The sequence below is a fragment of the Myotis nattereri genome, assembly GCF_964212035.1.
Source record: "Myotis nattereri genome assembly, chromosome: 18".
Classification (NCBI taxonomy): Eukaryota; Metazoa; Chordata; class Mammalia; order Chiroptera; family Vespertilionidae; genus Myotis; species Myotis nattereri.
The window spans coordinates 42249886-42277653 of record NC_138093.1 but is presented as its reverse complement, the minus strand read 5'-3'; the positions used below and the strand labels follow the sequence as shown (position 1 = coordinate 42277653).

At 62.1% G+C, this 27768-nt stretch overlaps 3 protein-coding genes across 4 annotated transcripts in view; 2 read left to right on the top strand and 1 right to left on the bottom strand.

The window, feature by feature from the left end:
• The window catches only part of NOS1AP (nitric oxide synthase 1 adaptor protein), a 105142-nt gene extending 86741 nt beyond the window's left edge, over positions 1–18401 (top strand). The window contains exons 7-11 of the mRNA XM_081112580.1: positions 4266–4407; positions 9800–9966; positions 10861–11028; positions 15509–15674; positions 16717–18401. Of these exons, the coding sequence (XP_080968706.1) occupies positions 4266–4407; positions 9800–9966; positions 10861–11028; positions 15509–15674; positions 16717–17078 (1005 nt within the window). The 3' untranslated portion in view covers positions 17079–18401. The remainder of the gene's footprint in view (positions 1–4265; positions 4408–9799; positions 9967–10860; positions 11029–15508; positions 15675–16716) is intronic.
• Positions 18402–19988: 1587 nt separating this feature from the next.
• SPATA46 (spermatogenesis associated 46) overlaps positions 19989–27768 on the bottom strand; it is a gene marked incomplete at its 5' end in the record, with an annotated part of 44443 nt that continues 36663 nt past the window's right edge. The window contains 3 exons of one of the 2 annotated variants that reach the window (XM_081112585.1): positions 19989–20594; positions 21020–21124; positions 21570–21672. In XM_081112585.1, coding sequence (XP_080968711.1) covers positions 20095–20594; positions 21020–21124; positions 21570–21672 — 708 coding nt within the window. In that variant the 3' untranslated portion in view covers positions 19989–20094. Of the gene's footprint in view, positions 20595–21019; positions 21125–21569; positions 21673–27768 lie in introns of those variants that run through there. The other variant, XM_081112584.1, reaches the window with a different exon arrangement.
• LOC308534215 (uncharacterized protein C1orf226 homolog) lies at positions 21110–27158 on the top strand. Its single transcript, XM_081112583.1, has 3 exons — positions 21110–23203; positions 25426–25720; positions 25937–27158. Exons 2-3 carry the CDS (start codon positions 25437–25439, stop codon positions 26385–26387), a joined length of 735 nt encoding a protein of 244 aa, XP_080968709.1. The 5' UTR covers positions 21110–23203; positions 25426–25436; the 3' UTR covers positions 26388–27158.

Below are 27768 nucleotides of genomic sequence, written 5' to 3'. Positions count from 1 at the left end.
GAACATCATACTCAATGGGCAAAAACTAAATCCCTTTCCCCTAAGAACAGGAACAAGACAGGGGATGTCCTCTTTCACCACTCTTATTCAGCATAGTACTGGAAGTCCTAGCCATCATGATCAGACAAGAAGTAGAAATAAAAGACATCCAAATTGGAAAAGAAGAAGTTAAACTGTCATTATTCATAGATGACATGATATTGTACATAGAAAACCCCAAAGACTTCAACAAAAAACTACTAGACTTAATAAATGAATTCGGCAATGTAGCAGGATACAAAATCCACACCCAGAAATCTATGGCTTTTTTATACAACAATAATGAACTTATAGAAAGAGAAACTAAAAAAAAAAAAAAAATCCCATTTACCATTGCAATAAAAAAAAAATAAGATACCTAGGAATAAACTTAACCAAAGAGGTAAAAAACTTGTACTCAGAAAACTACAGGATGTTGAAAAGAGAGAGAGGTAGATATAAACAAATGGAAGAATATACCATGTTCATGGATTGGTAGAATCCATGACATAAAGACCAAAAAAACCATTGGTAGAATCAACGTCATTAAAATGTCCATACTACCCAAGGCAATCTAATATCTGGTATTGTGATTCCTCCAACTTTGACATGATGCAATCCCTGTTAAAATACCAACAGCATATTTCACAAAGCTAGAACAAATACTCCAAAAAATTACATGGAATCAAAAAAGACCCCGAATAGCTGCAGCAATTTTGATAAGGAATAACAAAGTTGGAGGAATCACAATACCAGATATTAAGTTATACTATAAAGCCTCCGTAATCAAAACTGCCTGGTACTGGCACAAGAATAGGCATAATCAATGGAACAGAACAGAGACCACAAACATCAATCCAAGCCGTTACGCTCAATTAATATTTGACAAAGGAGGCAAGAGCATACAGTGGAGTCGAGACAGACTCCTCAATAAATGGTGCTGGGAAAATTGGATAGATACATGCAAAAAAATGAAACTAGATCACCAACTTACCCCATACACAGGAATAAACTCAAAATGGATAAAAGACTTAAGTGTAAGTCATGAAACCATAAAAATCCTAGAAGAAACCATAGGCAGCAAAATCTCAGACATCTCTCATAGCAATATGTTTATGGATACCTCTCCCAGGGCAAAGGAAACTAAGGAGAAAACAAATGGGACTACGTCAAAATAAAAAGCTTCTGCAGAGCAAAAGAAACCATCAGCAAAATGAAAAGGGAGCCCACTGCATCGGGGAACAAATTTGGCAATGATACATCTGATAAAGGGTTAATATCCAAAATACATAAGGAATTCATACAACTTAACAAAAGGAAGACAGACAATTCAATTAAAAGTGGCCAAGAGACATATGAAAAAATGCTCAAAGTCACTAATCATCCGAGAGATACAAATCAAAACAACAATGAGGTACCACATCACACCTGTCAGAATGACTACCATCAACAAATGACAAGTGCTGGCGAGAATGTGGAGACAAGGGAATCCTAGTACTCTTCTGGTGGGAATGCAGACTGATGCAGCCACTTCAGAAAACAGTATGGAGTTTCCTCAAAAATTAAATATGGATCTGCCATTTGACCCAGTGATCCCACTTTTGGAATATATCCTAAGAAACCTGAAGTTCCGATCAGAAAGGATATATGCACCCCTATGTTCATAGCAGCACAGTTTACAATAGCTAAGATCTGGAAACAGCCCAGTGCCCATCAGTAGATGAGTGGATAAAGAAGCTGTGGTACATTTACACCATGGGATACTATGCAGCAGGAAAAGAGAAGGATCTCTTACCCTTTGGGACAGCACGGAGGGGCCTGGAAAGTTTCATGCTAAGTGAAATAAGTCAGAGAAAGACAAGTATGACATGATCGCACTCATATGGGGAATCTAAGTAACAAAATAAACCAATGAACGAAATGGACCCAGAGGCATGGAAGCAGGGAAGGAGGCGGAATCTCAGAGGGAAGGAGGGGGAGGGTGGGTGGGTGGGAGGTAATCAACCAAAGACCTTGAATGCATACATGCATGGCCCATGGACACAGACAATAAGGTGCTGAAGGCCTGGGGTGGGGAGGGAGAGGACGGTGGGTGGGCTGGAGGGCGTGAATGGGGGAAGAAGGGGACGAATGTAATACTTTCAACAATAAAGAATTACTTTAAAAAACACACAACAGATTCACGATTGACTAATTGCTCTTGGACCAGGAGCCGGAATCAGCCTCTGCCTTGCGTTGTCTGCTTCTGCCTGGGCGCCCTCACTCTGAGGACCACACCTGCCAGGAGGGAGGCCCAGAGGCAGAGCGGCTGCTGCGTCCTGGGCTAGACGAGGGGTGGCCGGGGGCTTTGTCAACATGAGTCGGTCGGTGGTTTAAAGAAACTCGTCTGTGTGTCCCGAGGGCAGGTGGCACAAGGTCAGTCTCCAAAGTCACCGGTTCCGTGCTCCCTGAGCTCCGGCTTCTCCGCAGTCGCTGGGAGCCGCCCTGCAGTCTGCCCTCCTGCTCTGAAGACGCCTTAGCCGCCGCAGCAGCCTGGCCCACAGCTGGGAGCCCGCAGCTGCTCTGGGTCGCTAAGAGAAAGTGGGTTTTGGACAGAAGACTTGATCCATGGCCACATGCTTTCCGGGCTTATGTAAAGCTAACCAGGATTTGTACAGAAATGATGCTTTCAGAGAACATCCAGTCAATGCCAAACCACAGCCAGACCTGGCGCTGGAAAAGGCTGCCTGTCCCACTCGCGGGCTCTGCATCGTGCTGGCTGCCTGGCACCAGGCCTGGCCCGCGAGGTGAGCGCTGCGGTGCGGCCAGGGGATGGAGGCCTCTCTGTCAGGGCCCGAGGCTTACTCACTGCTCAGGCCTGGGCGGCAAGCGGCCAGTGTCCCAGGACACCGCCCTGTCCGCGGCAGGTGGGCCCTCCTGGCCACCTTTAGGTATCTTCCCCGCAAAAGGCTCTGACACAGACTCCTGCGCCATTTTTGAGACTGGCATGCTCTGGCCTCAATGCCAAGAGGCCTCTGGAGCCACCTGGCTTGGAAGCAGCTGGCCAGCCTCGGGTCACACCCAGAGCGCGGCCTGGAGTGCTGCTCCGCGCGGATCCCGGTGCAGAGCGTCCTGCACACGACACCAGAGAGCAGAGCAAAATCCAGGGTGTGAGAAGCACAGGGTTCATGGTCACCCCACAGGGCGGGGCTCCTGGCGCCTCCCACCCTGGGCGCTGCTTCAGCTGTCACTCATCGGCTGTCACTCATCAGCTGTCGCTCTTCGGCTGTCACTCATCAGCTGTCACTCATCGGCTGTCACTCATCGGCTGTCGCTCTTCGGCTGTCACTCATTGGTGGTCACTCATTGGCTGGTGAGGGGACTGTGGTGTCGCCACAGGGGTTGAAGGTGGGGTCACCGGGTGGTCACAGCTGACCCAAAGCTAGATCACCCCAAGTGAGAGTAGTCTGAGACTCAGGTGTAGAGTGACAGCCACAATTGAGGTAAAGGAACGGCAGTCCAAGGAGGTGCGTGTCGGGGGCGGGGTCAGAGAAGCGTGTGCTGAGCCCCTGCCTGAGCCCGGACTCCCCTGTCTCTGAGAGGCAGAGAGCAGACTCCCCTGTCACAGTGCGGGATCTGCCTTCCCCATGCCTGCGTGCATCCCCCAGGCTTGGCGTCGGCTCCTCTGAGTCCCTCCTCTCCTGGCCATCCCTGGTCCCACCTCTTCAGGTTCCAGGAAGAGATTAAATAGCAAAACAAGGGAGAAGGCGGTACCAGGGACGCTGGGTGCAGGCTCCCCAAAGCTGAGCGCTGCCTGCGTGTTCCCGGGCCTTGGGGTCTGGGGCTCCGGCTTCCGCTGCTGCTCAGCTCCCTGGCACCGCAGCCTGGCATGCAGGGCTCCGGGCCCCACGTCTCCAGCAGAGAGCATGGTCAGCAAAGGGTTCCCGAGAGTGTGGACCAACCCTTCTGCTACCCTGGAGGAGGCGTTGGTGTTGGCCGAGTCGGAGTGGGTTGTTTGCTCTGTCCCTTCCGCTGGCCGATGGTGCTGGGACTGAGGTGGCCTGTGTGCTGTCTGGAGTGTCCCAGGAAGGGACGGCCACGCTTCCCTGTGGGAGTGTGCACGTCCGAGCACCTTAGGTTTCGTCTCTCTCCTTGGCTGGCCCAGCTGCTGGCCACCTGTCCCTTGGACGTCCTGCTCCTACCCCAACCCCCTGTGTCCTCGCCGAGGGTCACTGCATCCTTTGCCCACGTCTCCGCTCTCCCCGCAGAGCCAAGCCATGCGGATCGTCCGGACAGTGGGGCAGGCCTTCGAGGTGTGCCACAAGCTGAGCCTGCAGCACACTCAGCAGAGCGCGGACGGCCAGGAGGACGGGGACAGCGAGTGGCACAGCCACAGCTCCGGGGACCCAGGTAGGCCGTCGCCACCGGAATTGGCAGGCAGGCAGACGCAGGCAGCCCCGCCGTCTCGGACCTAAAATGCTTACTTTCCCTACTTCTCTCTAGATTCCAAATTTTCCTTAAGGAGCATGTACTCTTGTAGCAGACAGTTGATGTGTTTAAACTGTCAAACAAGGAAGCCTTTAAGCGCGACATCAGGAACCACATTTTATTTTATTTTTTAAAAATATATTTTATTGATTTTTTTCCCAGAGAGGAAGGGAGAGGGTTAGAGAGTTAGAAACATCGATGAGAGAGAAACATCGATCAGCTGCCTCCTGCACATCCCCTACTGGGTATATGCCCGCAACCCAGGTACATGCCCTTGACCGGAATCGAACCTGGGACCTGTGTGCTGTCTGGAGTGTCCCAGGAAGGGACAGCCGCGCTTCCCTGTGGGAGTGTGCACGTCCGAGTGGCACAGCCACAGGCCGATGCTCTATCCACTGAGCCAAACCGGTCAGGCAGGAACCACATTTTAAAGGCAGGGCTGCTGCTGCCAAATCTGACTCCCAAGACCATCCTGCTCCCATCGGAGGGTAGAGCTGACCACTGCCACGGGGCTTCTGCTCCTCTTTCTGAATTCTTCCGTCCGGGGAACCTCAGTGCGGACATTTTCCTGATAGCTTCCATTTTTTATCTGGAAGATAGACTGAAACAATTAGAAATAATAACTCCTCTTTGGTGGTAATTTCCTCAAATCACAGGACTGTACATGAGACTCAGCTAATGGCATTTTCTGAATCCCACTGCCCCTGTGGAGCATGTCACTGACTTTCTACGTGTGGACATTTCCTGTCCATTTTAGGAAAACCCGTCAGCCCAGTACGGTTCCTGCAGTTCAGGATGAGAAGCAAAGCGCTGAGTGGGGCTCTCCCAGGAGGCCAGGCCGGGGTCAGGCGGGTCGGCGGTGCTCCCTGCATGTCACATGGGCTTCTGCGACGACAGGAAGTGGCAGGCCCTCCTGTCCCTGTGCAGATGTAGGTGTGGCCTGTGGGGCGATGTGAGTTGTATCATCAGGCGACACACACAGGTTCATGTCAAGGGGGCAGGTGCTGCGGTGTGGAGAGCCCGCGTGTGCAGGCGGCCTGGAGACTGGGCGGAGCTGCAGTTCGAGGCCAAAGGTGGTCTCCCTCCTCCTCTCGGGAGGTGGGCTTTGTTCCCCTGAGACCTCCACCTGATTGGGTGAGACCCACCCACCCCAAATGGGGTAACCGGCATGACTCCCCGCCCGCTGACTTACACGTTAACCTCTCCTGAGAAACACCTTCTCAGCAACATCAGATAATGCTGGTTCAAACGCCACACTGGCACACATCGCTAACCATCACACAAGTGACACGCTGACGGTGTGGGGGGTGCGGGGCTGGCAGCCCACAGGGGCAGCTGAGCCTGGGCCCTGGCACTTCTCAGTGGGTGATCATGTAAGCTTCCCTACTCTCTCTGGATCTTTCTTTCCTCATCTGCCGGGGGTTGTGAGACGATGCATGTAAGTCAGCATCGTGCCAGCGAATAGCAGTGCAAACACGCACCAGCTGTTGGCGGCTTCCCCGTTCTGAGTGTGACCTACAGGACCTCTGCAGGAGGGCGCCCCTGGCCCGGGGCCGGCTGCGCAGTGCTTCATGGGGCGCCTCCAGGCAGGGCCCCGGCCGGGAGCGGGCCTGCTTCGAGTGTCGTGTTGGGGATACTGCCTGCCTTGGCGAGGAAGGCTGCCTCCTGCCTCCCGGTCACACATTTTGCGGCTGCACTTGCCTTGTTCCTGCCCACAGCCGTCTGGGGACACTCTCCTCTCTGTAAGCGCCCTCCCGGCGCATGGCCGACTCCGCCGGGTCCTCCGTGCTGTGGGCACCCCACACGCCAGCTGACCTGTTGGCGGAATGAGAGGCTCATTTTTGTAAAGAATCTCCCTCCCACGTCAGGGAGCTTTCCAGCAGGGGGTCCCTTCCAGAGGAGGGGGCCGCCGTGGGAGCGGGCAGTGCGCCCGCTGTCTGGGGCCTGCCGGCGTCCCTCTGGGCCTCCGCAGGGCTTGGGCATGTGTCCTCGGTCACTGTGTCCTCTCCTCCCCGTCCTGCCCCCCGTCCCGACCCGGGGCCGATTGCCTTTTGTCTGTCTTGGCAGCAGCTGCCCGGGCCAGTCCCGGGGCTGGGAGCCAGGGGCCACTCTGCCCCGCGGGTTTCCTTGACTCCCAAGAGGGTTTCCTGGGAGAAACCCTCTCAGGAGGCCCCGTTCCCGGGGAGGCAGCCCTCCTCCCAGCAGCAGCCAGCCCCCCTGGGGAAGAAGAGAGCTTCCGGAAGATACTCTCCCCATCTCGATGGCTATTTATTGTACCTGTTACCTCTGCTGGACCTGGGCATCCTGCTCACCTGTGCCCCTGTCACCTGTGCCCCCCGGACCTGTTCCTCTCCCCGACACCTGCATCCCATATCTGTTCCTCTCCCCACACACCTGTTCCTCTCCCCCACACACCTGTTCCTCTCCCCATACACCTGTTCCTCTCCCCACACACCTGTTCCTCTCCCCCACACACCTGTTCCTCTCCCCACACACCTGTTCCTCTCCCCCACACACCTGTTCCTCTCCCCACACACCTGTTCCTCTCCCCCACACACCTGTTCCTCTCCCCACACACCTGTTCCTCTCCCCACACACCTGTTCCTCTCTCCCACACACCTGTTCCTCTCCCCCACACACCTGTTCCTCTCCCCACACACCTGTTCCTCTCCCCACACACCTGTTCCTCTCCCCCACATACCTGTTCCTCTCCCCCACACACCTGTTCCTCTCCCCACACACCTGTTCCTCTCCCCACACACCTGTTCCTCTCCCCACATACCTGTTCCTCCCCACACACACCTGTTCCTCTCCCCACACACCTGTTCCTCTCCCCACACACCTGTTCCTCTCCCCCACACACCTGTTCCTCTCCCCCACACACCTGTTCCTCTCCCCACACACCTATTCCTCTCCCCACACACCTGTTCCTCTCCCCACACACCTGTTCCTCTCCCCCACACACCTGTTCCTCTCCCACACACCTGTTCCTCTCCCCACACACCTGTTCCTCTCCCCACACACCTGTTCCTCTCCCCCACACACCTGTTCCTCTCCCCACACACCTGTTCCTCTCCCCACACACCTGTTCCTCTCCCCCACACACCTGTTCCTCTCCCCCACACACCTGTTCCTCTCCCCACACACCTATTCCTCTCCCCACACACCTGTTCCTCTCCCCACACACCTGTTCCTCTCCCCACACACCTGTTCCTCTCCCCACACACCTGTTCCTCTCCCCACACACCTGTTCCTCTCCCCCACACACCTGTTCCTCTCCCCACACACCTGTTCCTCTCCCCACACACCTGTTCCTCTCCCCCACACACCTGTTCCTCTCCCCACACACCTGTTCCTCTCCCCACACACCTGTTCCTCTCCCCCACACACCTGTTCCTCTCCCCACACACCTGTTCCTCTCCCCCACACACCTGTTCCTCTCCCCCACACACCTGTTCCTCTCCCCACACACCTGTTCCTCTCCCCCACACACCTGTTCCTCTCCCCCACACACCTGTTGTTCTTCTCACACACCTGTTCCTCTCCCCACACACCTGTTGTTCTTCTCACACACCTGTTCCTCTCTTCACACACCTGTTGTTCTTCTCACACACCTGTTCCTCTCCCCCACACACCTGTTCCTCTCCCCACACACCTGTTGTTCTTCTCACACACCTGTTCCTCTCCCCCACACACCTGTTCGTCCCCCCACACCTGTGCCCCATATCTGTTCCTCTCCCCCACACACCTGTTCGTCCCCCACACCTGTGCCCCATATCTGTTCCTCTCCCCACACACCTATTTCTCTACCCCATACACCTGTTCCTCTACCCCACACAGTTGCTCCTCCCCCCCACACACACACCTGTTCTTCCCCCACACCTGTGCCTCTCTTCACACACCTATGCTCCCACACTTGTCCCTTTCTCCCACACTTGTGCCTCCCCCTACATCTGCTCTCCCACACCTGCGCCCCACCTCATCAGACCACCACTGCCTGATCATTGGTTTGTCCTTATTCCAGTTCCTTCCTTCATTGGACAGATGTTTATCCAGTCCCCTGATGAGCCAGGCTCGATTCTGGGACACTGTAAGCGAGACAATGGGCCCTGTTGGCAAGGAACTCACAGTCAGAGTTGGGTAGGGACACAAACCAGTGACCGATCAAACTCGATCATTTTGGTTTGTGTAGACAAGCGGGTGAGGTGGGCCAGGGCAGGTGGACTCCGGGTGGGAGGCAGACGGTGCCCTGGTTCAAGGCACCGAGCCTGAGCCAGACTGGCGGCTTTGAGCCCCAGCCTTAGCAGCTGTGCGCCTCAGTTTCTTTATCTGTTAAATGGGGGTAATGACAGTGTTTGCCTCTTAGGTTGGTTATGAGGGTAAATGAGGTAATACATGTAAAACCCTTAAATTTAGTACATAGAACATAGTACGTGCCATTTTAGCAGTAATATTGCAATTTTGAAGCAAAAAGTAGCCATTTCAAGCGCTTTTGGACTGAGCTGATCACCTCTTGTTTGTGCGATGCGAAAGAATGGCGTCTCTTGGTATTGCTGCCTGCTTCAGTCCTTCACGAAGACCCCACCCTTGCTGGGCCCCTCCCCACAGGCCGTTTGCAGTCCTGTGTGCCATGCCACCCCGAGCCCCTTCCCCTCCTCACCACCTGAGCCACTGGCTCTCCCCGCAGGGCTGCTGCCCTCTGCCCTCTGCCCTCTGCCCCGCCCACGCCTCCTCTTCCTCTCGCGAGTGACACAGGCTCCTGCGGGCTCTGGCTTGTGTCTGCCGCTCCGCCCGGTGCAGTGAGAGCTCGGACTTCGCTTCCTCGTCTCGGTCCCATAGGCTCTGTCAGATCCTGTCTGATGGGTGACTGAACGCAGCCTGCCTCACGGCTCTCCTGCCCTTCGGGGCCTCTGCCCTGGGGCAAGGTCAGAGCAGGCTCTGGGGGCCGGCCTTGAGCCTCCCTGTCCTATTCCACAGTCACGCAACCCCTCCATCCAACTGGGCCTGACTGGGCCGGGGGCGAGGCTGGGAGGCCCGCGCCCTGAGCTGATGCCCCCCTGAGCTGGAATGAGGTTGACAGGACTCACCCCTCTCCCAGGGTCCCTACACCCTGTCAGCAGAGACATCACGTCCAGGATGGAGGAAATGCCGTCTTTGTTCCTAGACTTTAAAAATAGACTCTGTCTCACTGGGTTGGGAGCAGATGGACTTGCCTGGAAACAGGTGAGGATGTTGGGCAGCTATGGTGTTTCCTGGCGTGACACAGTGACACTGCTGTGTCCCACCCCTTCCCGCCTTCCCTGTTGCCCTGCAGGCCGCCAGCTCCCTGGAGCCGAGAGGGCCTCACCAGCTACTGCGGAGGAGACGGACATCGACGCCGTGGAGGTCTCCGTCCCGGGTAGCGACGGCCTTGACTTCAGCCGCGGGGTGACTGACCTGGATGCCGTGAGGAAGGATGGCGCCTCCCACACAGACTCCAAGGTAGGCAGAGGTGCCCGCTCACGGCAGGGTGACAGGGTCCCCGGGCTCCTGACATACCCAGTCCACCCTGAGACACAGCCAGCCAGTGGGTGTCACCCTGCCCTCAGCGCCCGGTGGCTGGCGGCCAGCTCGTCAGGGGCAGCGTCTGTGCCGTCTGGAGGGCCCTCTGTGCCCGTCCTCTGCCTGTCTTCCTGGCGCCCTTGCCCTAGAGTGGAGTGGCCTCCGTCGGGTGCCCCTCGCCTTCCTGAGGGCCAGCAGCAGGGGTCGGGGCAGCCGCTCCTGCAGCGACATCTCTGCTCAGGGCTGTCTTAGTGGAAGTGGCCTCCTGCCAGGGGCGGCGGGAAGGGACAGGAAGTGCTTTCCACAGACAGGGAGGACCTCCCAGCCCTTGGCTGCATCCGTGCCAACTTCCGACTTCCGTCCCTGGCGGCTGTTACTGAGAGCAGGCGGGGCTGCAGCAGCCTCAGGGGGCCACACCCTCGATACCAGCAGGCCCTGGGGTCCAGCCCAAGGACACAGCAGAGGAAAGGGGCGCTGCCTCCATCCGTCCGTCCCACGCTGGGTGGTGGGAGCTGTGCTGCATAAAAATAGGTCCTCCCATGTCCGGAAGCTGAAGGAACTCAGCCACGTGGCACAGTCAGAGGTGGGGCAGGTGAGGGGACGTGTCATTTCTGGTTCCATCACTGCGGAGCTGGTGCTGAGTGTCCGAGCAGGACTTCCTGCCCGCAGCCCCGCCCGGCGCCGCACCAGCTGCCCGGGCCGTCCGCTCCACCCAGGCCACGCTCCCGAGCCCTTGGTGATGGGTGAGACCCCGCAGGTGCCCCCGCATAGCACAGCGAGTGAGGCCCCATGAAGCCCTGCCCAGGTCGCGCTCAGTCTCCTCTGCTCCTGCAGGTGCCGCCCCAGGAGCCGGTGCCCACAGCCTCGCCCCGGATGCCGCTGCCCCCGCCCTGTGCACAGGCCCCGGGCGCGGGCACGCCGCTGTCCTCGCAGCACCAGCTGCAGCTCCTGCACCAGCTCCTCCAGCAGCAGCAGCAGCAGACGCAAGTGGCCGTGGCCCAGGTCCTGCTCAGCCTCCTCCCCGCCGCCCGGCTCCGCACGCACAGGCTGGATGTGCCCCCCCACGAGGGCCCAGGGCAGGTTTAAAGTCAGAGCCTGTGGATCGCTCGGCCGGACCCATGCTTTTGGGGTTGGGGGCGGGCGGGAGGGTAGGGCGCAGGGGCAGTGGTTTCTGTGTGTCCCGCTGAGCTGGGCTTGGCTGCTTGGCTGGATGTGGGGGGCGGGGGTGAGTTGAGGTGACTGGGGAGGCAGGTGCTCCAGCCCCTCCGCTCCGCCTTGCTCATTGCTGGGGGTGGGAGATGGCTTTGCAGTTAGGCCGTGACCCTGAGGCCCCCTTCCAGGAGCTTAGTGTGAATTTGTGCCAGACGCCTTGGCAGAGACCTGCCCCTGCGTCCAGCGCTTGTCCACGCGGTCCCCATGCCTCCGTCAGCGCCCCAGGTGTCCCAGTGGGTCTGGCACCCAACGGGCCCGGAGGTCACGCTGGTGGGAGCTCAGCTGTAGTGTCAGTCACAGCGAGAGGAGCTGGCTGAGGTCTGCAAGCAGAGTTGGTGGAGCCTGGAGGCTTGCCGGGGGCCACTGGCTTGCAGAGGAGGGGAGCGAGTCCCCGTCGCTTCCTGCTTCCTCTGCTGAGGGAGCCCTCCGGCGTCCACATGGCCCTGGGCGGCCAGGAGCGGTGGGACGAGACCACTCATCCCTTTAAGGCCGACTGACTGCGAGGTTGAGCCCTGCAGTCAGGAGGGTGGAGGTGGTGGGAGCGTCCTGGGGCTGGAGGTGGGCTTGCTGTGCGCTGAGGGGCACGTGTGAGCCCGCGGCCCGGCGGGCGCATCCCCCAGACGGCGTGCAGGAGGCACCGGCAGCCTGGCCACACCGGGCGGCCTCAGCTCGGGCCTGAGAGGACCTGTGACACAGGCCCCGGGCGCCTTTGGCAGCCAGGCTTTGAGACGAGCATCAGTGGGCATGGCTCCCACGTGCTGTGGCCTGAAACGCCCACAGGAAGGAAGAGACTGCTGCCCAGGCTCGGGGTCGTGGGTGCGCAGACCAGGGCCACGCGTGCAGCCGGGGAACACACTGCCGCTGTCGGCGACAGAAGCCTTCGCTGGGAGTGCCGCGTGCTGGCGGCAGCACAAAGCCTGGGCTCGGCCGCCCACCGCTCACCCTTCCCAGAAGTTCCGGCGAACACGAATCATTCAGCGTATCAGTTGCCAAGTAATTATTATTTATCCACGAGTGGGCGTGGGCACATTCCCGTCATGTCCTCAGAGATGCACCCGAATCCGCAGTCACTGCTGAGGCCGACGAGGAGCCATTTCAAATGCACCATCTCCACAGCCGTGTGCACGGTGTCCATGGGCACAGCCCACGGCCTGTGGCTTCCCACGGCTCACTGCCACCAGGACGCACCCCGCGTGCCAGCGAGGCCTCACCGCCGTCCTCTCCTCCGACGCTGGGCCGGGCCCACCTTCTGCTGCAGGTCTCCGCCCCTTTCTTCACCTGGGAGAGCGTCTCCAGGGCTCTGCCCGGGCCCGGCTTTGGGTAAAGCTATGGTGTAAGGCACGTGGGTTAATAGACGGGCCTCCTGGCGTCTCCCACGCCTTCAAGCAGATAGACCCGCTGTGCGGGGTCTGCATCGGCAGCCCGCTCGGCCGACACTGCTGCCACCACGCTGGGGTCTTCTCATTGAGCGCCAGCGGTCCCAGGGCCGAGGAGGGTGTGCCGTGGCCGCCCACTTCAGATGGGCACATCCGGGCCTCCACGAGACCCTGAAGAGCCTGCGATAAAGACAGTTTCTTGCAAACACCTGCCCCCTGCCGGGGGGGGGGGGCGGGGGGGGTCTTGTTGCTATTTACACCCCCACCCACTTACCATCAAGGCGAGCCCATCTCTGCTCTTGTCATTGGCAAGACTCAGTCTCAGACCTCAGCCTCCGCCACTCCTGAATTGGCTCTGTGCTGGTTCAGACGGCTGCCTGGCCTTGAGGCACTGGGCAAAGGGGGCGTGCCCTGTCACCTTTCCAGGTTAGACCTCCGTCCCTCATGGACACAAGCCCCTCTGCCCACCTTCCCCACCCAGCATGAGGCTCGCCTGGCTGCCCTAGCTCCTGCTTCTCGATGTGCCAGTCAGGCAAGGCTGTGCACCGGGGATGGAGGCGGGGGGTGGGGGACCTGCATGGCCGCGGGCTGGGCCCACCTGCTCCCAGTGCTCTGGCCTGGCTGCCTGGCTGCAGGGGCATCAGCCGCCTCCTTCCCGGTGGCTGGCTCCTGGTGAACTCATGAGGAGAAGGTTATTCTACTCAGTGTTGCTGCCTAAGACCCGCCCCCACCTGCGCCCTGTGCTTGATGGGACCAGTGTGGTCCCGAGGCTCCGTGATGGCCTGTGCTGTAGTGAGTTAGAGAAATGGCGCTCAGCCACTCTGCACCAGCCTGTAGTAGCGTCTGTGCGTGGCTGCCCCCGTCCCAGCGCCCGTGCCCGGCCCCCTTGCATGCTGAGACGCCGGCCTCTGCCTGTGTGTCTGGGGTGGGGGCCAACAGCCATTCCCAGGCCTGTGCTCCCCAACTCCAGCCTGGCCCTGCCCCACTTCTGATGGAGGAGCTGGAGTCCAGGCAAGTGGGCAGTGGTCTGGCGCTGGGCGGGCTGAGGGTGGGAGCCAGTTTTGGGAGCAGCACAGAGGGAGGCCGAGCCCAGAGCTGGGCTGCATCAGGGACCTGCCCGGTGGTCTGTGCCAGAACCGTTGTCACCGGAGGCCCGCGGCCCGGCCAGGAGACGCGCATGTCTGTACTAGGGCTCAGCATTCTGACAGGAAAGGGCTGGACGCAGTGCAGGGTGGGGCGTGGGGACCGAGCACGCTCCGTGGATGTTCAAGGCCCATCAGCCCGCTGGGTTGGAGCGCGGGCTGTGGCGGCGGCTGGAGCCTGTCCCCGTGTGCGGGCGGGCAGCGGCTCCGTACTGGTTCCAGACGGGCAGCCTCACGTTCATGCTCCAGGGTGGCGACACCTGGGTGTCCCCGTGTTTGCAGAGCGCCGTGCTCGCTCCACCTCGTGCAGCTGTGCCCCACTGGAGCTTGGCCACCTGCAGAGGAAGCTACTTTCCGCCCCCCCCCCCCCCCCCCGCCCATGCACCACATCCACCTGGGGGTGGGGTCATAGGTCTTCTGAGCCGCTAGGCAGCCCTGGGCTGGGAGATGGAGACAGTGAGGTGCAGGGAGAAGTGAGTCGCCTGCGGGAGCAGAGGGACCCACGCGGGCCGCTGCCGGCCGGCTCTCCGGCTGGGATGTCCAGGTGCAGGAGCCCCCAGGTGCGGGCTGAGTGTGCAGAATCATCTGCTCTGTGTGCTGAAAGTTGAGTCTCACGTTTTTGTTTTGTCCTGAAGAGCCTAGAAACTGCTTAGCAGGCTCCTCTCAGCGACATGCCGGGCAGTAAGCCACTTGCAGGTGGAGTCCTCCTGTCCCTCCCACAGCCCCGTCCTGTTCCTCAGGACCAGCAGGTTTGGGGACTCGGGTGAAATATCTCTGTGCCTTGGTTTGCAAGGGAGATCAAGCCTCACAGGCCCCACCCGGCGTCTGCCCTGACCTCAGTTCACGGGTGTCAGCTGAGGCCTTGGGGACGACAGGTTTGCTTCAGAGGCCCCAGGCCTCCCCACTTCCCCCGGCCCCTCCTGGGAGCCATGAATGGAAAGTGGCTGCTGATCTCCTTAGTGGCTCCACTTAGAAGCAAGGTCAACCACAAGGTCATGGCTGAAATCTGCAAGAGGGAGGTGGCCGCCCACTCAGAGGGGGTCTGCGTGCTGCTCTGGGGACAGGCTGTGGCTGCTGGGCCCTCGTTCAGATTGGCCGATGGGGTTGGGGGTGGGCGAGGGGCGGGGGGCTGCCGTTTTTACTCTTGGAGAAACGTGGGTTTTTCTGGCTTAAACTTCTCTTCAGAAATGCAGAGCCTTCCCGCCAGCTCCTCCGACGCCTTCCCACTGCCCTCCCGCCCCCGCCCCCGCCCCCCCATGTGGGTCTTTCTCTGTACCTTGCCCACGGCTGCCACGTTCACATCACCTCCACAGCGACCCCTTAATGCCCTTCTAGGCACAAGGTCACCTGTGTGAGCATCTTCCTGCCTGGGCTCATCTCCTCGGCTCCTTCCTCTCAGCGTGTCCCACGGCGAGCTCTCCAGGAGCCGCCCGGGACACGCGGGCAGCAGGCCCAGTCCGGGGGCCGTAGACATAGAAAGGGATGGACGGTCAGGGGATGGAGCTGACACCACAGATGTGAGGACAGACTTGGGGGGGGCCACCTCACAGTTTCGAAAGGACTGCAGGGGCTTCAGGTTCTCAGTGTTTGGGGGTGACTGCTGTGAGCTGCTTCTTGGAAACACCAGGATGACAAGCCCAGGTGCCGCTTCGTCTGGGGTTGAATGTGGGGTCATGTCTGGTCCCTGCGAGCGCCCCGAGTTGGCGTTCACGTCTATCTTCTCCGCCCCCTCGTCTCTGCTTCCTGCTTCAGGTTCACTTGCTGAAGGACCAGCTGGCTGCGGAGGCGGCGGCGAGGCTGGAGGCGCAGGCCCGCGTGCACCAGCTCCTGCTGCAGAACAGGGACGCCCTGCAGCACGTGTCCCTGCTGGTCAGGCAGGTGCAGGAGCTGGAGCTGAAGCTGTCGGGACGGAGCACCAGTAAGTCAGGGCCCGTCTGCCGGCCCCTCGCTGCCCTGGGGTGGGGTGGGGGGCCGTGCCACAAGTTCTTCCCCAGAAGCTCTTGGTGGTGCCGACCTGCTTGGCATTCCAGCCGAAACCCAAGGGTTTCGGGGTCCACCCAGGGAACCTGCACGCCAGGGCCCGACGGGTCTCAGCGGCTCCCAGCCCAGGCCCAGGCTGCCCGTCACCATCACCAGCCGGGTCCCCAGCTTCCCTGGGCCCTCGGCTCGCCACCAGGCTTCCCCCCGACACACCGCGACACATGCTCGTGGCCAGGCCTGGCAGGTGTGGCTTGCTGGTCTACCTGGGCTTTCCCTCACGAGCACAGAGAGCAGGAGGGCTCTCCCACAGGAGGTGGAGGCGCTGCTGCCGGTGCTGTGCTGCTGGATGGCGGTGCCTGGCGCCTGGCTTCTGTGCCCAGCTGTCTCCTGGCCAGACCGGGAGGTGCAGCTCCACGCTGCCCTTGAGCCTCTGGGGCTGACGGTATCCAACTCAGAGATGAGGAGGTGCTCTGGCAGGTTGAGGACGAGAGGCGTAGAGCCAGGGTCAAACCGGGTCTAATTACAAAACTAGTGCTTTTCCTGTGGCCCCAGTAGCTCCCCTGATGATTGCCTGGCTTCTCTAAAACACGCCTTCCCAGGCCGCCGGAGATGGGGCCGCAGGGGCTGCAGGGATGGCTCTGCTTGTACAGCCCAGGGCCCTGGATGGGCACCCCTGCACATCCCCGCCTGGAAGCCAAAAGATTTTATTTGTGTTCCTTGAGCCCTCCCCACGGTGGTTAGTCTGATCCCAGGCCACCCCGAGGGTCACCACGTCCTGCTGCCAGACTCCGCCTGGACCTCATCCCCCACAAACCCCACCCGTCCGGGGTCCTGTACCCCCTCACCGCCCCTCCCCCCCCCCCCCCCCCGTCACCTACCCCCACCTGCACCCATCCAGGGCTCGCCCCCTGCAGCCTGGCATTGGCTGTGAGGTGGGTCGGGCTGAGGACCGTGCCCTGACCCTCACCCTCTGTCCGCAGTGGGGTCCCAGGACAGCCTGCTGGAGATCACCTTCCGCCCTGGAGCCCTGCCCGTGCTCTGCGACCCCACGACCCCCACTCCGGAGGACCTGCCTTCGCCACCTCTGGGCGCCGGCCCGGCCCTGCCTGCAGGCAGCCCCTTAGGTAGGCGCGACTGCTTGGTGAAGCTGGAGTGCTTCCGGCTCCCCGGGGCGCGGGGCCCTCCGCTGGGCGGCCTGGAGCTGCTCCGCTTCCGGGAGTCGGGCATCGCCTCCGAGTACGAGTCCACCACGGACGAGAGCGAGGAGGAGCCGCCGCGCCTGCTGCACGTGCGGCAGCGCCGGGAGCCGGGCGACAGCCTGGAGGACACGGTCGCCGTGTAGGGAGGCGGTGGGCCCGGGTCCGTAGCCGGGTGTGTTCTGTTTCAGAGCACTGGGTTTTGCTCCAGAGGGTGAAGTGGAAGCCATTGGAGTCCCCGAGGGGATCGACTACCCTCCCAGGCGGCAGCCGGAGGGCCACCGGCCTTGCAGAGTCATGGCTTTGGGACGGTCCCCGAGGGCCTGCTGGCTCCTCGCCGTGTCTGTGAGGCCCGAGCCACGAGCTGCCCTCCACATGGTCCGACAGGAGGGAGGCGCGCACCCCAGGGCCGTGTGTCTGGGCGCCAGGGCTGCCGCTGCCTCACCCGCCTCCAGGAGCAGGTCCCCTGCCGGTGGTGGTGGCCGAGCTTGGGAGTGACAGACAGGAGAGTCGGGGGCCTGCTCCCGGACGTTCTCTGCACCAGCGTGAGTGTTTCCCGGGAGACAGCCTGGCCTGTGCGTGTGTGTGTGTGTGTGCATGCGCGTGCACGTGTGTGGTGTGCACGTGTGGGAGGGAAGGGGCGCGTGTCAGCGTGTGAGAGTGACGGACAGGAAAGGACAGATGTCCAGCGTGTGCACCAGTCGAGAGGGAGGCCTGTGTGTTTGCTTCCTCTTCCAGTTCACCACTGGAGATGGGGGAGGACCTCGAGGGAGAGAGGGAGCAGGGATATGAGACCTGGCACCCGAGGGAGGACATGGGCCACGGGGGCTCCGGAGCGGGTCGCCTTCGGTCCCAGAGCTGAGCTCGGGGCAGGCCTGGCTCTGAGACCAGGGGCGGGGTGACGAGGTGGCCGTTGGACATGATGGGTAAGGAGGGGACAGTTTGTAAGAGGGCCCTGAGGAGCCGTGGAGGGGACAGCATTGGGGACATGGCTCCCTGGCTGCTGCTGGACCCCCGGCCCCCGGCCCTCCGAGTGCCCCTGGGACCCAAGGCCGCCGCCCCGCCCTCCCCAGGACGAGGAGGCAGCACCGGGTGGAGCTGGGACTTGGGCGATTGAGGGCCGGCCCTGTCCTCCTCCCGCCCTGCCTCTTGCTCTGAGCCCAGCCTGCTCTCCATCCTGCTCTGCCCCGCGTGGAGGACGAGTGGACAGGGGCGCAGGCCTTGGGGTCCAACCCACGAGGCCTGCGGTGCGGACAGACGGACAGCACCTCCTCGCGGGGCCCCGCGCAGCCCTCGCCGCCTGCTTCTCTCCGCTGCCCCTTGCGGGCTCTCTTGCCCACCTGCCTGGCTCCTGCCCCCGCGCTGTGCGGGTGACGGCCGCGCTCCAGACGCTTCTTTGTGAAAGTGCACTTACTCCGGCCGCCTCGCGCCTGCCGGCGCCGCTAATAAACCTTCTTCTTTCTCAGCGCCCTCCTGCGTCCTCTTGCTCTGCTCCCCCTGCCCTGGCCCGTGGCGCTCCCCGGCTGAGGTTCAAGGGAGAATTCACGTGGCTCGCGGTGGTGTGGACACGGACGACCCGCAGGCTCGCGTAGGGACGGCTTGGCTTCCCGGGGGGACCCGTGTCCCCGCCGGGCATGTCTGTCAGGAGGGAGGGGTGTTGGCAGGTGGTGGGTGGAGCCGTGCCCACAGGTGTCTCATCTTTTCTGCCTCAGCATGGCGTGGAGGCAGCAGCCAGTTTGAGTGCTTGGGGAAGCATGGCATCAGCTGTTCGGGGGTAAAGCTAAGACCACCAGGCGCCAGGAGCCCGCTGGGTCCCTGACTAGATGTCCGTGTGGGGTCGGGCGGGGTCGGAGTGGGTGCACCTTAGAGAGTCTGCTCCAGGCCACGCAGGCTGCCCAGCCGAGGACTGTGGAGGGCGGGCGGGAAGGGACAGCGGCGGGCGAGTCAGCAGCCGGAGAAGCCAGACTTTGGTAGGCACTTTCAGCCACTTGGAAGGCAGAGGCTGGTGGGGGGGACGTTGTGGGGCCCAGGCCTGCAGGGAAGTCGGGCTCAGGGCGGCCGGTGGCCTGTGAGTGGGGATCAGGCGCACTGCGTGGCGTGATGTGAGGAATGGGGAGGCTTTACTGAGACGCCCTGCAGAGCGGAGCGGAGCAGCCGCTGGGGCTTGCTGGGAACCCTCTCCGCAGCCCAGGTCCCAGGGAGGCCACACAGTGCGACAGCAGCGAGCACCTGTCCTTAGGGTGAAACCCTGGACTTGGCACCTGCTGGACAGCGGGGGGAGGTACCGTGGCCCTGGGCTTCCTTCTTTTACCACAAACTCTGCCTGTGACTAGGGTGCGGGGGTGGGGGGTGGGGGCGTGATCTGGGCTGGCAGAGGACACAAGAGGGGTGGCAGCCATATCTCTCCCGGCTCCCACAGACCTGGGTGAGGCCCGGAGCAGCCTCCCTGCCAGCCCCGCCCCCTCCACACCCTCCCTCCAGGGCCTGTTGAGGGGGTCATGGTGAGCAGCGAGGGCTCAGGGGGCTTTTCCATCCTGAGCACCGGAGGGCAGAGTGAGCACAGAGCCACTCGTCTGCCCCCAGGCGACCAGGTCCAGGGCAAGGTCAGGGCTACCTGGGACCACCAGCCCCAGAGTGGACAGGCCAGGGCCCGGCTGGAGCTGCAGGTCAAGGTGACTTCAGGCCGCTGGTTGGATGGGGGGAGGGTGGGCAGAGGAGCAGGCATGGGTGTGGGGCTGGGACTGGGGGTGCGGGCCCAGCTTTGCAGAAGGGAACCACGATGGTGACAGCAGGAGCGTGGTCAGCTTCCGGGGGCCTCCCGAGGACCTGCAGGGAGGCAGGACTGGGGTGGGTCTCCCCCTCAGGCAGCCTCACAGACACCGAGGCCCTTCCCTGAAAAGTCCCCAGGGGCTGGCAGCACGGGTCTGGGCACCTCACTGAGAACTGCCATCTTGGCGGCTCTCCCCGAACCTTCGGTGGTGTCAAGATGGGGTGTGGGCCTGGGGTTGCTAGCTAACTGGTCGCCAAAGGGGATGGAACATGGATGGGACTGGACGGACAGCGGGCGGTGCCGGTGACGGAGACGACACGGAGCTGTGCTAACGGGTTTATTGGCCTCTCCCTGGAGAGCAATGTGGCTGTGCTGCCGCCCGAGCCGCCCGGCTACTTGCGGGCCTGGCCGCCGCCCAAAGGCAGCCTGTCTGCGGGCCGGGCCCAGAGCGCCTTGAGCTTGCGGTAGAAGACGCGGCAGCTGAAGCCCTCCCTGAAGCCGCACTTGATGTGGCTCTTGAGGGAGCACAGGGTGGGGTACATGCGGCAGCAGGCCGCGCACTTGAAGCCGGTCTGCTGGGCCGGGAGCCCCCGGGAGGCCCTCAGGATGTCCTGGGAGCTGATGTGGTCGGCGTCCCCATGCCGGGCCTTGGCCTCGCGGGGGCCGGGGTTCTCGGGGGAGGAAGAGGACGAGCGCAGGCTGTCGGCCGTGTCCTCCAGGAGGCAGCTGTCGCCCCGGCCCTCGTCCCGCGGCAGCTCGGGGAAGCCGTGGGCCTCCCGGGGGCTCTCCTTGTCTACGCACACGAAGTAGCTGTAAGGGGAGAACCACGGCCGGTAGATGGTGCAGCTCCGCCTCGGCTGCTCCCCATTCTGGGGGTCTCCCAGCATGCAATCTGCAAAGGAAAGGGCCGGGTCTGAGCCTGGGCGCGGGCGGAGGCGTGGGCAGCAGCAGGCGGGCGGGGGCCTCCCCATCTCCTGCTGGGAAGGGCGGTGTGATCGGTGGGTGGAGGCCCCCATCACCGCCCTGGCAGCTCCCAGGTGCTCCTCTAGGGACAGACAGATGGACGGCACAGCAGCCAGCCCTGGACCTCCAAAGGCCCTTGTCTGCCACCAGGATGTGACCATCGCTCCCATCGCAGGTCCCTGCCACAGCCCAGCAGGCAGCCCTGGGAAGTGAGAGAGGAGAGGCCGGAGGCCTGCGCAGCCTGGGTCTCTGGGAGGGAAGACCAGAGAGGAGGCTGCCTGGGGAAGGCAGCACCTGACACCTGTCCCAGGGGCAGCCCCGGACCTTCTCCCACACCTGTGCCAGGGGGCTCACCTGGTGAGAGCACCACCCCTTGCCGCAGAGCGCTGCTCGGGTGCTGGGGCAGCGGGGCCTGCGCTGGGCTGGGTGCCTCCGTGGGGAACGTGGTCTTGGCAATGTCTGGGGGCAGAGGAGATGCTCTTGGAACTGAGTGAGGGTGGGAGTCCCCCTGGACCCACCAAGACATACCGCCAGGCCCCCCTCGGTGCGTCGGCACCAAGCGGCAGTGAAACAGTGGCCTCTCCTGCCCCCGCGAGGGTCTGGCCACGGGCCGTGTGGCTGTGACGTGGCCCCTCCTGAGGACAGGAGGAGACGACTTCTCCTATGGAAACATCTCCCCCCACAGCAGGGTGCAGGGGACCCGCTGCCATCACCTGGGGGCGCTGGGGCTTGGATCAGAAGCTCCCAGGACAGTGGCCCCGCTCGGTCTAGCCAGGTGTCTCCTGAGCTGGGGCCGCAGGTGTGGGGAGCGTGCCCCTGTGCAGGTCCTGTAGCACGACCTGGTAGAACCTCCCACTAAAGGCCTCAAACCCTGCATTTCTGTGGCCATCCTGGCAGGACCCACCTGGCAAGCTGGGGCCCCGTGGGGACATGAGGTCAGGAAAGGTGTTCAGGGCCGAGGAGGAGACCCGGGGCCCCGAGATGCTGAGGAGTGAGAAGCTCTCCATACTCGGACTGTTGCCGGGCACGCGGTCACACGCCTGCCCCAGGGGGCTCCGGGGTTGTCCGGGCGACCAGCATTCTGAGCACAGGTGACCTCACAAGTAGGCCCCAGCACTTCACCTCGGCCGGCTCACCCTCATGGTCTGTGGCAAGAAAGACTAACCTTTGTAGCGACGTGCCACCTGTGGCTCCTCGCAGCCGCCTTGATGGAGGGGCCCGGCGCGAGGGGCACGCTGGCCACTCAGCTCCTTCATTACGTTTGTGTCACTGTGGCCCCAGTTCTGGGAACCTCTGTCCTCTGAGATCCTCCCTGCTCTTCTCCATCACCTGCTTGACCTCAGCCCGACCTCTGTCAGTGGTGTTCTGTCATTTTAGTTTCTGGGTTTTCCCCCCAGTTTGGGTACATTTTTTTCCATGTTCTTTGGAAATAATTCCAAACTTATAAAAAGTTGCAAAAATAAAATTAGTACAAAGAACATGCATAGGCCCTGTCCCCAGATTCTCCTAACGCTACCGTTCTCTCCCCGCCCCCCGTTCTATGGGCCCCTCCCTCCCTCTGTGCAGGGCTTGCTCTTTCCTGAGCTGCTGGAAGGCCGCTCGCCCACACAGAGCCGCTTTGTGCTCTAATACTTCAGTGCCATCTCCTAGGGGAGGGGGGGTGGTTAAGTGGGGGTGCCGTCTGCTTCAGCAAACGGCCGGCTTGCTCCACTCTGCTCACTGCCAGCAGCCTGGCCCACGGGGGCCGTGGAGAGTGAGAGGACAGGGCCTCATGCAGGTCAGCTGGAGGCACCCCTTCTAGACAGTTGTGAAGGGTGGCAACTCGATGCGTAGCCCCTGGCGCGTACCGTGCTTTAGATCTCAAATGGGCACATTTGTGCCACGGACGCGCCCCGGCTCCGGGAGCAGCAGGGAGTGTGGGCGTGCCCAGGCCTCTGGCTGCCCGAGCTGCGGCCCCATCTGTGGTTGTGCTCGGGACCGACTGTCTGCAGGACGGTGCGCTTCAGTGAGCCTCACCAGGGCCTGGGAACCGGTGGGCTGGGAGCTGGTGCCGGCACCTGGGCCAGCCTGTCATCTCACTCCACCCTCAGCCCCGTGTGGCACCTGTCCTGGCTCCCTGGCCCCTGTGTTAATTCAGACAGTTGGCACAGACGACCCTCCTGGTCTGGAATCTAGCGATTTGCGTGTGGAAAAGAGACGGCCCGGTACTGAGTGCTGCGCACGTGGCCATAGGACGTGGCGGTTGATCTGCCGCCGTGGCTGCGAGCTCAGACGCTGGTGTGAAGCAGCTGTGGGGCAGGCCCGGCGCCTGCTGCTCGGGTGGTTGAACACGGCTGTTCTGTTTAGTTGTTGAAAAGCTGACGGGGAGCTGGCCCCAAGGTCTGTGGTAGCTGCGGGGCCTTGGTCTCCTTCCTCTGCCTGCGGGTGGCCCTGCTGGAGGCCCAGGCAGGAGGGCACGCGCTTGTGGTCCGTCTGCATAAACTGTCTCTCTCTTGTTTGCTCCCCACCTGCTTTCTGAGCCCTTTCTCGGTCGCACAGGTAAGAGACCGTCTTTCTTATGAATCGCTGTCCCCAGACGCAATGTGCATGTTGGGGTGTTGGGAGGGCCACGGGGTCCCCTCGCCACCGTTGTCAGAACCACCAGCCTCTGCGAGGGTGGGGCGGAGTGGGGTCACCAGTGAGCCGGAGGGGGGGGTGGGGAGCCCCAGGCAGAGCCCACGTCTCCCGCGGGACCCCAGGGCCCTGCAGACATCCCCGGAGGAGCAGGCTGCGTGCATTGGAGGAGGCTGGGCACAGCTGCTGCACGTTTCTCAGCCCACGGTGTGGCAGTTTCTAAGTGTCATGTGAAAACTCCACTGGGCAACACCAACTTACCAAATGCCGGCTGTGCCAGGGCCTGTGCCGGGCGCCACGGAAGTAAAACCACACAAGGAGCCCGTCCCCTGAGGAGGCAGCCTGCCGTCTTGGGGACACGGTCAGCGGGCAGGCTCAGGGCTGTGCCGAGGGCCTGAGGGGCTTTCAGATCCTGAGGGCTCGTAGCACATTCGGAGAGGAGCGAGGGAGAGCGCAGGCAGGCCAGTGGCGCCTGGGCAAGGTTACTTCACGTTCATTAGGAAGTGTTTTTCAAAGAGTAGCAGCAGGGGCCCACAGCCGGCAGCTCGGCACCGTAAGCCAGCGGGCGGTCCGGAGCCAGAGGGGCTCGCCCTCCCACTCCGGTCCAGACACCTCCTGATTTGGTGGAAACCGTCAAATGCCTTAGTCTCCCAGGCCTTCGCTGCTGGTTTGCAGATTTCATGATTACAGAAAATGCACGAGATGTGGGATGTGATCGGCAAATGACGCAGAAAACAAGCCACCTCCTTGGGAGGCCTGGAGGTGGAGGCCCTGTTTGGGCTGAGCTGGGAGCTCCTGCCAGGGGGTCTCCACCCCACGCCCCCAGGGACGCCCTCCGTGAGTCCCCACAAGTCCCCACAGGGGTGCTTTTCCTGCACAGCGGTCAGGGGACATTTCAGAGGTCAAGACTGCGGTCCCTCGTGGAGGGAGGTCTCCACACCTCTTCCCACAGGTGCCTCCTGCCGCCCAAAGACCGTTAAAATGCGGCTTCCCAGGTCACTGGTCAGGAGGGATTGCTCCCTCAGAGCGCTCCCCGGCAGGACCCAGCAGCGCAGGCGGGAGCACTCAGCCAGAAGTCCAGCAGAGAGAAGTCCGGCAAGGACAGGCGGGTCGCAGAGGTGCTGACCCGACAGGAGCCTGGGCCAACCAGACCTCTCCTCCCCAGACTGAAGAAACCCGGGTCTGGCCGCCTGCGGTGTGAGCCGGGTTTGCAGGGGCGAGGATGCTGTGGGAGTGTGGACAGCGTGGCGCGGAGTTCTAGCCACTCTCATTACAAACCTTGAGCTACACGCTTGGCTTCCACACTTTTCCATCTGCAAAATGGGTTCAGAATTAAACTCAAAGTATTTATTGACCACCTACTGTGTGTAAGACCCAGACCCGCTGTTGAAGATACAGAGATGAATGAGACGTGGCCCCCGCCCTCTGAGTGGACTGTGCTAGCCAGAGAGGCCCCGAGGGAGGGACGGGCGCCAGGCAGGCTTAGGAGCTGGCAAAGCATCGAACGGGAAAATGGAGCTCTGGTTCCACCTCGGCTGTCAGGGCCCAGGCGCCTCGGCAGACAGCTCCTTCCCGCCCGCTCGCCGGCTCTCCGGGGGTGCGTGAGGACGAAGTGAGCTGGGGTCGTCCTCTCCCGCTTCCGGGAGCCTCTGTGGGGCTGGCCCACTGTCCCAGGTTCCACCCCGGGGGGTGCGGTCAGCGCCGACTTCCCTGGGGACACTGCTATGCACTGTACCTGCTATGCACTGGGAGAGCGCCCACACCTGCCGCCTGCCCGTGCTGTCCAGGCCCGAGGCGCAGCTCACACGTACTCTCAGCAACACAAAAGCGCCCGTTCCGTGGCCTCATCCTGTTTCCTTTCTCCTAGGGGCTCGTGGCCCCGGCGAGGGGACAGCCGTGAGTCTGGGAGGCAGCTTAAAGGGGTGGGTTAGCCTTTTCCCGCTCCAGCCGCCACCGCTCACCGGGGCAGGGAGACCAGACTTTCCAGTCCCATGTCCCACCCAGGACCCGGACTGGGAGGTCCGGGGTCTTGCTGGCTCTGTCTTGGATGCCCCTACCTCCTCACACAGCCCTGGGCGTGGGGCGGGGCGGGACACGCCGACGCGGGTGCACGCCTCCGCTCACTCGCCACCTCTGTCTGTTCCTAGTGGGCCACAGCATGTTTGAGAATCTGAACGCGTCCCTCCCACCGAAGCCGCAGGCCAGCCACTCTGGGCCCCAGGCAACCCGGTCGGGGCCCCTGGGGCCCGTGGAGCCGGGCGGCCCGGGCCTCTGGGTGGGCAGCAGCCAGCACCTCCGGAACCTGGGCAAAGCCGTGGGCGCCAAGGTGAACGACTTCCTGCGGAGGAGGGAGCCCTGGGGCCTGGGCGGCGTGGGCGCCATGGAGGTCAACAGGACGGCCGAGGCCCAGCTGGCCGGCGCGCCCGGCGGGGAGGCCGACGGGTGAGTGCCTCCCGCCCACCCCGGGTCCTCACTGCACCGCTCCGACCTCTGACCTCTGACGAGGCTGCCACAGCCCGAAGCCACCGTGCTGAGCCGCTGAGCCCCAGGTTGCGACGGGAGGGAGAGCGGTGTGGTCCCGGTACGGGTGCTGCAGGGGAGCGAGCGTACAGCTGGGCGGGGGCTCGTCGGGCAGGTGTGTCACTGTCACCCCTGCAGGCCGGCCCTGCCAGAAGCCGTCCCTCGGCTGGACCCGCCGCCACCCACAACCCGGAAGCGAACGCCCCGGGCGCTGAAGACCACACAGGACATGCTGATCTCGGCCCAGCCCGTGCTGAGCAGCCTGGAGTGCTCCCCGCCCCCTGCCCAGCCCGGCCCAGCGGGGGCTCCACCGCCAGAGGCCACTGTGGACGTGGCCCTGCCCAATGGCGAGGCGTCCCTGTCGGTGCCTGACTTGATCCACCCGGATGGCTCGGGTGAGCCCAGGCTGAAGGGTGCCCAGTGCAGGAGGGTCTCCCCGCCCAGCCCCACCGAGAGCAGCGGACTCCAGCCCAGCCTCAGCCCTGGCCGCCCGGCCGAGCTGCCACAGGACAGCAGCCCCTGCCCCGGGGCGCGGACCTGCAGCCTGGACAGCGAGGGGCCGCACCCTGACCTGCTGTCCTTTGAGTAGAGCCCCTGCACTCTCCTCCACCCTCACCCCCAGCTCCACGCACCCCCACCCTCAGCCCCCCACAGCCCCAGCAGAGCCCCACATCCTAGGAAAAGGATGGAGATGGGCTGGCCCTGACCTCATTCCTGTGGGCCCTCTGCTGCTGGCTGAGCCAGTGGACACAGCCACTGGCCCTGGGGGAAGGACTGGGGCATTCTCCCTGTCTATGCCACACACACCTAGACCCCCACACTCCACTCTCCTGCCTCGGGATTGGGGCTGGTTAGGAGTCGGGCTGGGTCAGGAATGATGGGTTTGGCTTGATGATGGGCCGAGACCCGGAGAGCTGGCCTCTGACCGCAGCTCTGCCAGGTCGCTCCTGTCTCAAGTCAGTGCAGGCCCCTGCTGTCCCATCTCGGGGGAGGAAGGTTGCAGAGCTGTCCTGGGAATTTTCTAGAGATTTTATATTTATACTAGAGGCCCGGTGCACAAATTCATGCACGGGTGGGGTCCCTCTGCCTGGCCAGCGATCGGGCTGATTGGGCCATCTCGCCCAGTCCAGAATGGGGCGGCCGGCCAGGGGGAGGGGCCACGGGAGGTTGGCTGTGGGGCGCACTGACCAACAGGGGGCAGCTCCTGCATTGAGCATCTGCCCCCTGGTGGTCAGTGCATGTCACAGCTACTGGCCAGTCATCCAGTTGTCAGGTCGTAATGGTCACTTAGGCTTTTATATATATAAATTTTTAGTAATTTTCTGGTAGAGGACGATGATAATAAAATGATCTGTTTGGTTTTGCTGGTTTGGTCTTTCCTCCCGGCGGGCAGGGAGCAGTTGGTTTTCTGAATCTGATGTGTCACCACAAGCGTGGGATCTGTGCGCCTGAGCAGGGGCACGAGGGGACCAAAGCCGGAGGCGGCGGCCGTGAGACCGCCAGCCTGGGACCCGGAGAGGGGGTCCCCCAACTGGTCACTGAATACGTGTCCCTCTCCCTGTCCTGTTTCAGGGCATCAACGTGATGTGCAGGTAAGACCAGGGAGGAGGCAGGAGGCAGGGAGGGGAGTGGCAGCCGGTCACCTGGCCGGTGACTCTCTTCAAATTGGACGTATTGGGTGACATTGGTGAGTGACAAGCTTTAGGAGCGAGGTCATAATGTGACACCTGTTGACCGTGTGCTCCCACCCACAGCCTAGTCTCCGTCACCGTGCACTTGACCCCTCAGGACTTGACCCTGAGTCGCCGCTGCAGCTTCATGTCCCACGTGTGAGTGAGGTCACTCGGTTTTCATGCTTTTCCATCTGACCTCACTTAGCGTGACGTTCTCGAGCTCCATCCACGCCGTCACAAATGACAGCCTCCCCCGCCCCCCCCCCCCCCCCGTTCTCATGGCTGGCAGGCCCTGTG